General features: G+C 41.3%; 1 protein-coding gene across 1 annotated transcript; it reads left to right on the top strand.

Annotated features, from left to right (window-relative positions):
• Positions 1–1,127: 1,127 nt before the first annotated feature.
• Positions 1,128–12,614, top strand: sec23b (SEC23 homolog B, coat complex II component). Its single transcript, XM_063884280.1, has 19 exons — positions 1,128–1,313; positions 3,095–3,322; positions 4,225–4,282; positions 4,404–4,490; positions 5,049–5,285; positions 5,473–5,555; positions 5,668–5,812; positions 7,405–7,563; positions 7,760–7,875; positions 7,959–8,082; positions 8,175–8,255; positions 8,384–8,473; positions 8,701–8,807; positions 9,611–9,764; positions 9,938–10,015; positions 10,133–10,294; positions 10,423–10,509; positions 10,791–11,012; positions 11,739–12,614. The coding sequence occupies exons 2-19, from the start codon at positions 3,102–3,104 to the stop codon at positions 11,826–11,828; spliced, it is 2,301 nt and encodes a 766-aa protein (XP_063740350.1). The 5' UTR covers positions 1,128–1,313; positions 3,095–3,101; the 3' UTR covers positions 11,829–12,614.
• The last annotated feature ends 446 nt before the right edge of the window (positions 12,615–13,060 follow it).

Here is a 13,060-nt window from a genome sequence, read left to right as displayed (position 1 = left end):
TTTAGTATAATTTCATAGCATATTCGTTTTAAAAAAATACAAGAAAATGTCATATTTAAGAAAATAGAAGTATCCATTCCCAAATCGTTGGATAAAGTCCATTTCAGTTGTATTCCGATTCTAAGTGTTTCCATTTTTTGTATAGTTTTTAAAGTTCAAACGATGGATTTTGCCACAAATATATCATAGGCAAGATATTGGGCTTTTTAAAAACAGTTTTCAATGCCAACAAAAACTCTCAGTTAGTGAGCCAAGCCTTGAATGCAGCACAGATATTAGATTCCAGCAGTCTACTCCAGCACCATGGACAGCTGCTAATGGGAGCAACAAGGCTTTGGCCTTCAGATATACATTACAATCTATGATTACAATTGTTTACAACACACATCAGTGTATATGTGTAGGTTACCATTAGTTAACCATTTCTAAAGGGATTTTATTTTTGGGAGCAAGGGTGAGCAGTAATTGTTAAGGCTGACTAGGAAAATACTTTTTTAAGCTGCAACTGTAAATCACAACATCATATTTTTAAGAGGATGATATGGATTAATTAATCAGTTGTGCAGAGTTATGTGCAGTGAAGATGTATTGTTAAGTATGCTGCTTAATTAAACCTTACAATCGAGAAAGTTTTACATGAAGCTTCACGTAAAATAACAAATATTACTTGTAGTAACATTTCTATGTTCTATTTCAGTAACATTCAAATTATTGCTTTAGGGTAAAAAAGTATGAGTATGATATTCTCCTCTAAAGGCTGATGGAGTAAACATAGACAATATACGTATGCAGCTTAAAAAAGGCTACCAAAAGATAGTAGATCCACTTATGTAAAGCCTATTTACACGGTGAATAATTAAGTTCACTCTGGCCTTTTGGTCGTTTGGGATTAATCACTTGTGTAGTACACAGTGCGTTACCAAGAGGTGAGATAGCAATACGTAAAATTATCTAAACACAATGGTCTAATCACGCCATATCAATGAGAACTACAAAATAAATCGTTGCAATACTTTCGTTTCTGTAAGTGAATAGTTCAAACTCAATTTCCCACAATTACCCTCTTCCCGTGCGTACGCAGTGCACACCCTAATCACGTCACGGAGAAAACAGCCAATAGGAGACGCCTGAATTTGGAGTAACACGTCATTCTAGTAAAGTGCAGCAGGAGCCGGCTGACAGGGAGTGATCCCCTCACTGTCGTCTTTCTGTCCATTGTATCCGTCTGCTTGTATCTCCAAATGCTGTAATTTTTTCCGAACCCACCAATTTGTTTGCTTGTGTCTAGACGTGAGGCCAACCTAATATCAAAGGTAAGCTTTTGACTTAAATTTGCTCGAAAGTAGGCCACCCGTTTCGGCTGCCATTCATGAAGGGACAGGAAGTGGGTCGATGCTACATTCCGTTGGCTAGCCCAAGGAACGAAACGTTAGCTTGTCTGACTGACAGAGCAACGTGATATTGTGAGACAACGTGTACCGTTATATTCGTGTGGTTTCGATAACACACACTGTAAATGGTGTCAGAAACAGTGTAAACAATTTGTGTCCGTTTCTGAATGGAAATGCTATTCACGAAAGATACCAAGTCATAAGTGATTATACGTGGCCTGTAGCCTATGTTATTCAATTCAAGGTAATCACTATTAATGATCAATTCTAGGATTTAATCCAATGTCAAGGTTTGCCTGTATTTCTCCCCCGAAAGTATAATGGCAAATCGCCAAATAACCCCTGACAACGTCTACGTGCAACAGATATGGCAGGGCAAAGCTCACATTCTGTAAGAAAAACATTGATTATAGGGAAACTGACTCTTATTAGTGGATTATATATTATGAGTATATTGTGATACCTTCAGTTTTCAGTCTTTTCCATCCATACGTCTAAAATGACAGTTGAAACAGGACATTTTTGGCATTTTGATCATGCCCCGATTTATATAACAGGCCTAGGTACAAAACAGCATTTATGGAAAAGGTGTTTAAAGCTAATGAGACATTGATTCTTCTCTTATCTCAGGTCAGTCAACTGTGACCAACGGTAACTTAATGTTATATAATATAATAACAATATGCTGTTGTAGTTTAACTAAAAGCATTGCCTCACAAATTGATTACATAACAGAGATTAACAAGTGAGATTGCCAAGTATTAGCCTAATCAAAGAAAACCTGCAAAGTGTCCCAGTTCCGACTGGTACTATGTGCTTATTTCAATGTTATCTGGCTTTTTAACTGTTGATTAGACAAAACAAATGCTTTGAAGATGTCACATTGGACATTTATAGACTTCAGAATCAGAATTAGATTTTCAAATATTATAAATACAATGGTAAAATGTTGCAAACACACTTAAAAAATAAGAGAAAATATAGAAATATTATTTAAAAACTATTGTAAATAAAATAAAAAAATGTGAACAAGATAAATAAATATGCAAAAAATTGATATGCAATATAAAATGTGAAATTAGTGTGAAAACATATGTAAGGTGTCTGCATTAATGTTGCAGGGTTGCTAGTACACCGTTAATCTACAGAAATATAGATCATATTATATAATCTGAAAGTTTAAGAGGTCTTGAGAGATTTAAAATATTGGTCTATTTGGTCTTGTAACCTAGCTGAAATGCTCTTGTTTTGCCCAGGGAATACAAAGTTCCTCAGAAAACAGTGAGAAACAGGGCGAGTCTACAGTCACTACAGCAGCCTTCTTGGTGACGCTTCTCTAAAGGCATCAGCGATATTTCACTGACACACGCCAACAAAGGTGTAGTCTAAAAATATCTTTAGGATTCCTCTGGGTTACTTTCCATCACATCAAAAAACACGCTTGCCAAGTTTGCCGATGACACAGTTTACGTTTCTGCGTCATGCTGTATTGAATCTGCGTCTTATTTAAGCATGGGAGGGAAAGTAGCACCTGTATAAAGGGAGGCTCAGAAGTGAAAAGGTTAGACTAGCTGAAAGAACTACCTGTGTAAAGAGCTGCTCACACACTGCAGCTACTCAAAACAAGAGTCACTGGGACTATAGTGTTTTCTCTACCGGACTTACACCTGACTTTGATCTATTGGCTTCTCTCCCTGCTGAAGCTCCGCAATGGCAACCTACCAGGAGTTCATCCAACAAAACGAGGACAGGGATGGGGTGAGATTCAGCTGGAACCTGTGGCCCTCCAGCCGTCTGGAGGCCACCAGGCTCGTGGTGCCGGTCTCCTGCCTCTTCACACCTCTCAAGGAGAGACCCGATTTACCGCCGGTCCAGTACGAGCCGGTGCTGTGCAGCCGGGCCAACTGCAAGGCTGTGCTCAACCCACTATGGTGAGTGAGATGGAAAACATTGCTAACAGATGGGATGCTGCCATGCATAAAAACTGTCTTTATACAAACTGCATTGTCTATAGTAAAGATATTTTCTATTCTGTTTAATTCTTTATGATTATCAACATTTATTTTGTAGATTTTACTATATAAAAATTGTGTTTAACCTACTGTGCCACTGCCTTTTGTAGAGCTGCCAATAGAAGTCCACTAATTGATTAGTAAAAAAATGTTTTAATAAATAATAATTGTAATTCTTCTTGCAAAACTATCAAAGACTGATATTTTCAGCTTCCAAAATAAGGTCATTTTTTTATTAAACTGAAAATGTTTGGGTTTTGGAGCAAACCATTCAAAAGCATCACTTTGGATTAGTAGAATCTGGGAATGCACCTTTATTTCTTCTGACATTACACAGACCAAACATATAGGGGTGGCAGTGGCTCAGTCTGTAGGGACTTGGCTTGCGAATGGTCGCCGGTTCAAGTCCCGATCCGACCATTGTAATACAGAATGAGATGAACTTCGTGTTACGGCTGAGTGAAGCACTTCACTTCCCCACTGGAAAAATATATATTCTTCTTCTTAATCAGTTAATCTAGAAAATAAAGGGCCCAGGATTGGACAACTAAAACTATCTTCAGTTGCAGCCTTAGTCTAGTGAACACTATGTTTTTTTTCATTCTAGTATTCCTTAAATCAAATTAAATGGGTTGCAGGGATATGAATTGGGTTTCGTGTTTGAATATATTTGACCACATCAGCGTTTCCAAATGATGATGTGTTACATATTCTAGGCGTGGTACTGCAAATACACCGTCAGTATTTACTTAATATCATTCACAGCTGTACTCCTGCCAATTGGATGCAAGCCCTAATTTGTTTTGTTCTCTCCTCCACAGTCAAGTTGACTTCAGAGCCAAAATATGGGCGTGCAACTTCTGCTTTCAAAGGAACCCAGTAAGTACTGACGTCCACAGCATACTTTAAATCCATATCAATTGTTTCTCTGCGTAATACAGAGCAATGTGGACTAGCTGCATTCCTTTTGTTCATGTTGGTTGTGTATTTGTCTCCGCAGTTCCCTCCCTCTTATGCAGGCATCTCAGAAGTGAACCAGCCGGCTGAACTCATGCCACAGTTCTCTACCATCGAGTACATAGTGCAGGTAAATATTACACACGTCTGCACTCTGACCCATGCATGGAGATTGTATGTTCTCCAGGTGTTCCGTGCGAAGGGGAATAATAACGATTTCTGATAATGGCCTCTCAACATGGAGAGTTTTCTATTTCTAATATTTTCCACTTCTGTGTCAGATCGATGTGTTCAGTGTCATCCTGCAACTCTGACTGATTTTGGATAACTTCCCATGGTTTAAGAGCCTTTTGGAATTGACTGGTTCACCTCATATGGCACATTAGTCTGTCATGCAGCATTTTTACATGTTAAATCATACACCTATTATAAATAAGTGTTATTGTAGTTATACACACACGCATTGCTTTACAACCATTGAGGGCTGCACTACTATTGTTGCGGGTGTGTCTTCATGAATAATGCGTAGGTTTTCATAAGTAATATGATATATCCTCTAGTGTAAATATATTCAACAACCACACACATTAATTCACAATGTTAGTGTTCCAATAAGAAAAGAAAATATCTGCTGTATCAGTGCCAGTTCCTCGGTGTGTGGAAACTCATGTGTTTCTCCTCTCTACAGCGCGGACCTCAGGCCCCGCTGATCTTCCTGTACGTGGTGGACACGTGTTTGGAAGAAGAGGACCTCCAGGCCCTGAAGGAGTCCCTGCAGATGTCCCTGAGCCTGCTGCCCCCCAACGCGCTGGTGGGCCTCATCACATTCGGACGCATGGTTCAGGTCCACGAGCTCAGCTGCGAGGGGATCGCCAAGAGCTACGTGTTCAGGGGCACCAAGGACCTCACCTCCAAACAGATCCAGGTGGGTGCAGGGAAAATAAGGAGAGCATTAGCAAACCTAGGCAAGGCAAACAGAAAAGTGTTTGTTTTTTCCAGATGTAGGGAGGATTAAAAACTGAACGCTGCCTCTCAATATTTAGATTTGACTCTGTGAAAAGCATCAAAGTAAAAAGCCAACATTAAAATATATATTTTTGTGTGTCCTTCAGGAGATGCTTGGTCTAATGAAGCCTGCTGCATCAGGACAGCAAGGTCGCCCCGTGGGCCCTCAGGATGCTGAAGCCCCTTGCAAGTACGTAGGTGCACTCACACCTTCCCCTCTGGTCTTTGTAAAGTTAACTACTGTTAGCTTTACTAGGTAAACAGCTTGTCTTTGCCTAAAGCGTGTTTTGTGTTTCCTTCAGGTTCCTGCAGCCCGTGCACAGAGTCGATATGAACCTGACTGACTTGCTCGGCGAGCTTCAGAGAGACCCCTGGCCCGTCCCTCAGGGCAAACGGCCCCTCCGCTCAACTGGGGTCGCACTGTCGGTCGCTGTGGGCCTGTTGGAGGTACGATACACAAATATGCACACAGACATGCAGATAATATTTTACATTGAGCTGAGACACGGGGTTATTATCCCTCCATAACATGTCTGCTTTCAGTATAGAGGAAATGAAAGACCCAAAATGTATATAATAAATAATAATTTTTTGTAAAGACATCAATGCGGTGAAGTGTATTTGTGATACAAGAGATATAAAAAAAAAACCTGTTGTATATCAAGAAAATAAACAGGCTCCATCTAATATTCAGACTTTTGTCTTGGAACGGTATGAAAAAAGCCAGTATTTAAACATAAAAAATCAACAATCCTTTTTCATAAAGTAATTGTCTTGCTGTAGTCAATCGACTAAATTTCCTCGTAATATCGATTGGGTAATTTGTCCCCTTATCACCTGTATTATCCTTTTCTTAGGTGCATAAAGATAATGCAGGACTATGACTATGCTCATCTTTACACATATAAAAATAAGAGAAAACAAACCAGTGTGTGTTCATGAGTCATTGTGTTGGAGCGCTTCACAGTAACCTGAACTTTATCCTCTTGGAGACGAGAGTGCCACATGTTCAGAGAGGCACACGGTGTCTGACGCCTATCTGCTGCAGGAACAGTACATGGGTTTTGCGAGTTCAAAGGCTAGTTCCATGTTTGCCTTTTCCCCCTCCACCATCATGGTCCTCTCTCCTCCTGCTGCTAATCAGCACGGTTATACAACAAATCCAACCATTCATTCTCCCCGCTATAGTCTCCGTCAGCAGATAGGAGACGGGGCCTGATTGGAATTAATTTGGCTCTTTCAGAGTCGCTGATTTGTGCAAGAGGCTTGATGAATGGGTCTTTAGCATGTAAAGCCCAACTGCAAAAACATGCTCCATTTGTTGGCTTATTTATTTGATGGTTCTCCAGGAATGAGTACACTTTGGCCCTTTTGTAAATGAATCCATGTTTACGTTGTGGTCAGTGAGGGCTTGTTCCTGTGGCTTTGTGGCCTCGTTCCAAATGTCCCGACTTTCCCAGACTCCTGGACTTTAGACTTTGTTGAGTTTTGGCTGCGAGATCTCCCTTCCTCTGAAACTGATTCCCTGAAAGCTTTAAATCTGACTTTGTATAGTCCTTAAGAACACTTTAAGTTAAGCTGTGAAATGGATCTGCATTATTTGAATTGAAACTCATTTCAAATAGCTTTATAAAGTAATTAGTATTCATTATATAATTTAGGGTTATTTGCTCATGTGAAACCTACCTATCCATACCATTTATATAAATACAAATAACTACCCTAATTACATTTAAATAAGCTATCTCTAAAAGATTGTTTAGTGAATAACTGTCAATGTACATGTGATCATAGTTCTTTAAATAAGGCAGACATGATTTTTTTAAATGGCAAATTCGAGAACTAGGTCACTAATCTGTTAGTGGTCATTATCCACATCCACCGCCCAAGTTCATGGATTTTAATGTAGGTATAAATGGGTTAGAAATCTGTTATACAAACTACAGAATGTGACCCAGCCTAAAAACATAACTAAGCTGTAACTTAAGCAGAGGAAACTGTAAAATACTAAACCCACTTCCTCCTCTCGTTATCTCCAGGGTACGTACCCCAACACCGGGGCTCGCGTGATGCTCTTCATCGGAGGCCCCCCTACCCAGGGCCCCGGCATGGTGGTGGGAGACGAGCTGAAGACCCCCATCCGCTCGTGGCACGACATCCAGAAAGACAATGCTCGCCATTTGAAGAAAGCAACCAAGGTGAGCAACGGCTGGGCATTTCCCACTCTACTTGGGTGGAATACTCCTTTACACATTTAGTTTAATTCTGTTGCTGCAACAACTTTATTGTTTAGGCAGGTTAAAATGGAATGTAAAAGTTGATTCAAAACAAGACTGGACTTTTCTCCAAAAAAGGAATAAAGGCAAATAAATGTATTTATTTTTTGTCCCGCAGTACTATGAAGCCATGGCCAACCGCTCAGCAGTAAACGGCCACCCTATTGATATCTACGCCTGTGCCCTGGATCAGACGGGACTGCTGGAGATGAAGTGTTTATCCAACCTCACCGGGTACGTCAGGGACATGTGTTTATTCACATATTGATTCCCCTGAACTTTAGATCCTAACTTTTTATGGTTATTCCTTTCATCAGGGGGCACATTGTGATGGGCGACTCCTTCAACACCTCACTGTTCAAGCAGACCTTCCAGAGGGTCTTCAGCAAAGACTACAACGGAGACTTCCGCATGGCCTTCGGAGGCGTCCTGGAGGTCAAGGTAAAAGAGTCATTCAGTCGTTATTAACCAATGAACATCCCCGAATAAAAACACCGATAGATCTTCTGTACTCATGGTGTGTGTCTTTGTAGACGTCAAGAGAAGTGAAGGTCTGCGGCACCATCGGCCCGTGTGTTTCACTCAACGCCAAGGGTCCCTGCGTCTCAGAGAATGTGAGTCCCTGCCCCCCCCACCCCCTCCTCCTCCTCAGTGTCAGATTCCTTCCTTCCTACAATGCACTTGTAACCCGAGAGCTGCTGTTTTCTGGCTTTCATCACAATGTCTCCTCTGTTGTGTGCAGGAGATGGGCACCGGTGGCACCAGCCAGTGGAAAGTATGCGGACTCAACCCCTCCACCACTCTGGCTGTATTCTTTGAAGTGGTCAATCAGGTAAATAAAACACACCGAATGTGATCTTGTTAGCCATGAAGGGATTACTGTAGACTGATGAGAGTCTCGGATCACATCAAAAAAGTGATTTAATTGTGGTGTGATGAAGGCTTTGTTTAGGGAAACTCTGCAAACAATGGTCTTGTTGTTCCCTGTAGAAGAAGGCCATTTGTCAGTCTCAGGCATAGAGAGATGTCTTACTGTGTCTTCTTTTTTTGTGTGTGTAGCACAATGCACCCGTCCCCCAGGGTGGCAGAGGAGTGATCCAGTTTGTGACCCAGTACCAGCACTCCAGCACACAGAGGAGGATACGGGTCTCCACCGTCGCCAGGAAGTAAGAAGACCCTTACAGTGTCACATAAAAAAATGTATATAATTAAAGGGATACAGTAAATGAAGCAAAGTTTAAGTGCTTATCCAAGATGGACGGCACACAGTATGAAGAAGCACACACGGGGTTAGCAGCTATTTGAGGATTACATTATATTTTGTCTTTTTTTTTACAGATTTACCGTGTCACTGAAGTTGTAGCTGTTACACCTATTTATGCTCTTGAAGGCCACCAGACTCAATTAGGGGGAAAAAACTACACATTTTACCCCAGAACAGCAGAGGAGTTGCCGGTCTACCACTTCCTCGATCCGTTAGTTTGTTTGTCTTATTGTGTGACTTCCAAACAAACCCTTCAAATCTCCAAAGTCTTACAATAACACGAACAAAGTAGCGGACGGAAGCAGTGGTTACTTCCATTTCCTGTGAGGTTAAATCAATGATTTTGTGAATGGACTCTGGTGGCTTTGAAAAGAGCAGAGAAAATGGCTTTAGTTCCTTTTTGGAAAGGGCAGCATGGTAAAGGGGTGAAAATATCACAAATATAGCATACACTTAAACTGATAATAATATTTTAAGGTGGTGCCTCGTCCACAGCACTATATTTCTTATATTTAGTGCAATTACTCCTGTCTCTTGACGAGAAAGAAAGAGACGGCTAGATTAAATATAACCTCCTCTAAAAGGATATTTACATTCCTTTAATTCCTGGCGACGCCTTCAGGGACCTGTTTGCATGAGCGTCTATAAACAGCACGCCCAAGCTCACCTGCACCTCTCCCTTTTTTTTCCCTCTTTCTACCCAAGCTGGGCTGACGCACAGACTCAAATCCAGCACATCGAGTCGTCATTCGACCAGGAAGCGGCCGCGGTGATCATGGCTCGCCTGGGCGTGTTCAGGGCGGAGTCGGAGGAGGGACCAGACGTGCTGCGCTGGCTCGACAGGCAGCTCATCCGCCTGGTGAGTGACGCTACCACACCGCCATACCTGAGCTCTGTGAAAACAAGAATGCATATTTGGCATTCTTAGGATTGTGCGCTATTTATACATTCTGTGATCGCTCACGTAGGATGTGCCGGGTTATTAAAGGTTAAGTTTGCTCAGTATTTGAACCATGTTTTGTCTTCCTTTAGTGTCAGAAGTTCGGACAGTTCAACAAAGATGATCCGACATCATTCAAACTGTCCGAGTCCCTGTCCCTCTACCCACAGGTAAACGCATGGAAATGACTTTTCCACCTATGTCTAGCTTTGATTTCTGTCTGTCCTTACTTTTATTGGTTTTAATATGCTTTAATATAATGTTTATTTCCTCTCCTCCACCTGCAGTTTATGTTCCACCTGCGGCGGTCGCCCTTCCTTCAGGTGTTCAACAACAGCCCCGACGAGTCCTCCTACTACAGACATCACTTTGTCAGGCAGGACCTGACCCAGTCCCTGATCATGATCCAGCCCATCCTCTACTCATACTCCTTCCACGGACCACCAGAGGTCAGCCTCACACCCCCTACACCATTCTTATCACCACTGTTGGAGAAGCACCGGCCTCTCTCTTCAGAATGTCTTGTTGAAATGATGTGCGGGAAGTGTTTCCAACTGGATGTGTGTTCTCTTCACAGCCCGTCCTCCTGGATAGCAGCAGCATCCTTCCGGACCGGATCCTGCTGATGGACACCTTCTTCCAGCTGGTTATCTACCATGGAGAGGTGAGGCAGCAGATCAAAAAGTCCACAGCCGTCCTCATCTGTCATTTACCTCCTTAAATGGACAGTTCCCCTTAAAATCAAGTTGCCAAAATGTTGATATTTCCTGTAGAGGTTACTACCGTCTCTCAAATATATTAAAAGTAGATGGCACTCAGACAAAAATCCCTCCCAAAAAACATAATAGTAATGTCTCTTTCCCAGTAGTATGAACCTGTCAATCAAGATTATCCAAACACGTTGTTATGAGCTCTTAATGAAGTCATTTACTTCTTCCTCTCCAGACCATCGCCCAATGGAGAAAGGCAGGCTACCAAGAAATGGCGGAGTACGAGAACTTCAAGCAGCTGCTGCTGGCTCCCCTGGATGACGCCCAGGAGATCCTGCAGACACGCTTCCCCATGCCGCGCTACGTCGACACGGAGCACGGCGGCTCACAGGCCCGCTTCCTGCTCTCCAAGGTCAACCCCTCGCAGACCCACAACAACCTCTACGCCTGGGGACAGGTACGTTATCATACGCTACAACTGCCTGCTTTTTATGCTTGAGAATACATGGCTTTCAACAGAGAATATGGAAAGACATGCTACTTGCTGCTTCAGTGGGCTGAGGGTATTCAACCCTTAAATGGGAAACAAATATTAATATTTTAGAAATGTGTTGATTAACCATATATACCAACATTACACCATTATTACATACACTTTTATAACACCGTAATTACACTGTTATTACACCCATTTATCACATGGAGACAGCCTGTCAAATGACTGTTTCCCCCAGGATACAGAAACCATATAAAGCTTAAGACCATTACAGCACCCTTTTCTAAATATCTATCTAAAAAAATTAAGAAGTTTCAGAAATATCCTTCTGACGTCCAAATCAAGACCTAAAAACCCCAAAAGTCTGAACCCCGGGGTGAAAAACAATCTGTGTTGGCAGCGAGTTAAACCGTCAGCAAATGCAGGTCCTGGATTTGCTAACCTCAGATTTTGTGTGTGGGAGATTGAAAGCTAAATATAGCGTTAATCTTTTACTCCCCAGGTGAAGGGAGAGCTGAACCCTAACCTGCAGTTTCACAAATACTGCGGACACTTATACAGCATAGATTATCAAGAGAACAAGGCCTTACCTAAACTAATCTGAGCCCTAAACCTAAACACAGGATCAGAGTTGTTCCATCCGGAAAGTGCGTTTCTAACTCTTCTTTCTTCTTTCTCCATCTGCAGGAGACGGGAGCCCCGATCCTCACCGATGACGTCAGTTTGCAGGTCTTCATGGACCACTTGAAAAAACTGGCGGTTTCCAGCTCTGCATAGACGTCTCTATTCCACCACCAAGGGATCCTTCAACATTTCCTCCGTTCCTGTCAAGCAGACGAACCCACAGTCTACTGTATGTGCTTGCTTGTCCCACGTGACATATCCATGCTACAAAACGAACAGGAAACAAAGCACATTCCTTAAAAGACATTTTTACTCATCTTTCATTTACATGTTATTTATGAGACACGGCTCCACACTGTCCTCATGTAAGCAATATCACATGCTCCATTTCTCTTTTTATAAGCAGAATAATTAGACTGATAATTTTTGTTTTTCTCTTTGTTATTTTTACCCAAAAGGTGTGTGTCTTCTGCACCCGGCTGACGGTGCTGTTGTATGTGTTTATGCTTTGTCTATAGCTCAAGATGATATGCCTAGAATTTTCTTAATAATAAATTATAATGGTACCTTCTAATGCTTGTTAATCACTTGACATACTGATACCAAATCCTTCCCGGATTGTAAGTGTTTTCCGAGAAAATTCCTTCTGAATAATGAGGATTAATGTTCCGAGGAATGGGAGTCAATCACATCGACTCTGTTGTCAATGACGAACATAATTTCAATGTATTTTTAACTTTACGGGTGTCTCTATGGTTCATTCCTCTCATCCCCGACTCGACACCATCTGGTATTTTGCGCCCAATGATTTCCCAAGTGTCTTTGTAATCAAACTTTAATATACCGTCAGACTGTATAAAGAAGCGACAGTTGTTTGATTTAGATCCTGTCTGGATTTTAAATGCTATCCATTATAAAGCCCCGTCGGCAGGAAACAAATTGTGTGTGTTTGTCTGTCCTTGCACAAGCATGCATATTCACAGGGTTAGGATCTGCCAGTTGTGTAAAGTAACTAAATATATTTACTCAACTTTGTTAGTTTTCAGACTCTAGTACTTGAGTATTTTAGTGTTTTCTTCTACCCCAGTACAATTCAGAGATAAACTGTGTACGTTTGCTCCACTCCATTTATTAAATACCTCTAATTTTCTTAGCAGGTTTGGATTATTAATGTGAAATATAACCAACCCTTAAATTAGACTTTAGTTCCACCTGGAGTAAATTCACAAGCTACCCTGCAGTATACAAAGTTATACAAATCCACCTGTTAGAGCCATTGTTTGTGTTGATTATAAATTACATATTTCTAATTAATTTAGGTCTTAAAATATTCTTCCAATTTAAGAACTTGTGATAAATTAAATATTCTAATAATAATTTGAGTT

The sequence above is a fragment of the Eleginops maclovinus genome, chromosome 5 (genome assembly GCF_036324505.1).
Source record: "Eleginops maclovinus isolate JMC-PN-2008 ecotype Puerto Natales chromosome 5, JC_Emac_rtc_rv5, whole genome shotgun sequence".
Classification (NCBI taxonomy): domain Eukaryota; kingdom Metazoa; phylum Chordata; class Actinopteri; order Perciformes; family Eleginopidae; genus Eleginops; species Eleginops maclovinus.
Note: the sequence above shows the minus strand (reverse complement) of the source record. Positions and strands in the feature narration are given on the sequence as shown.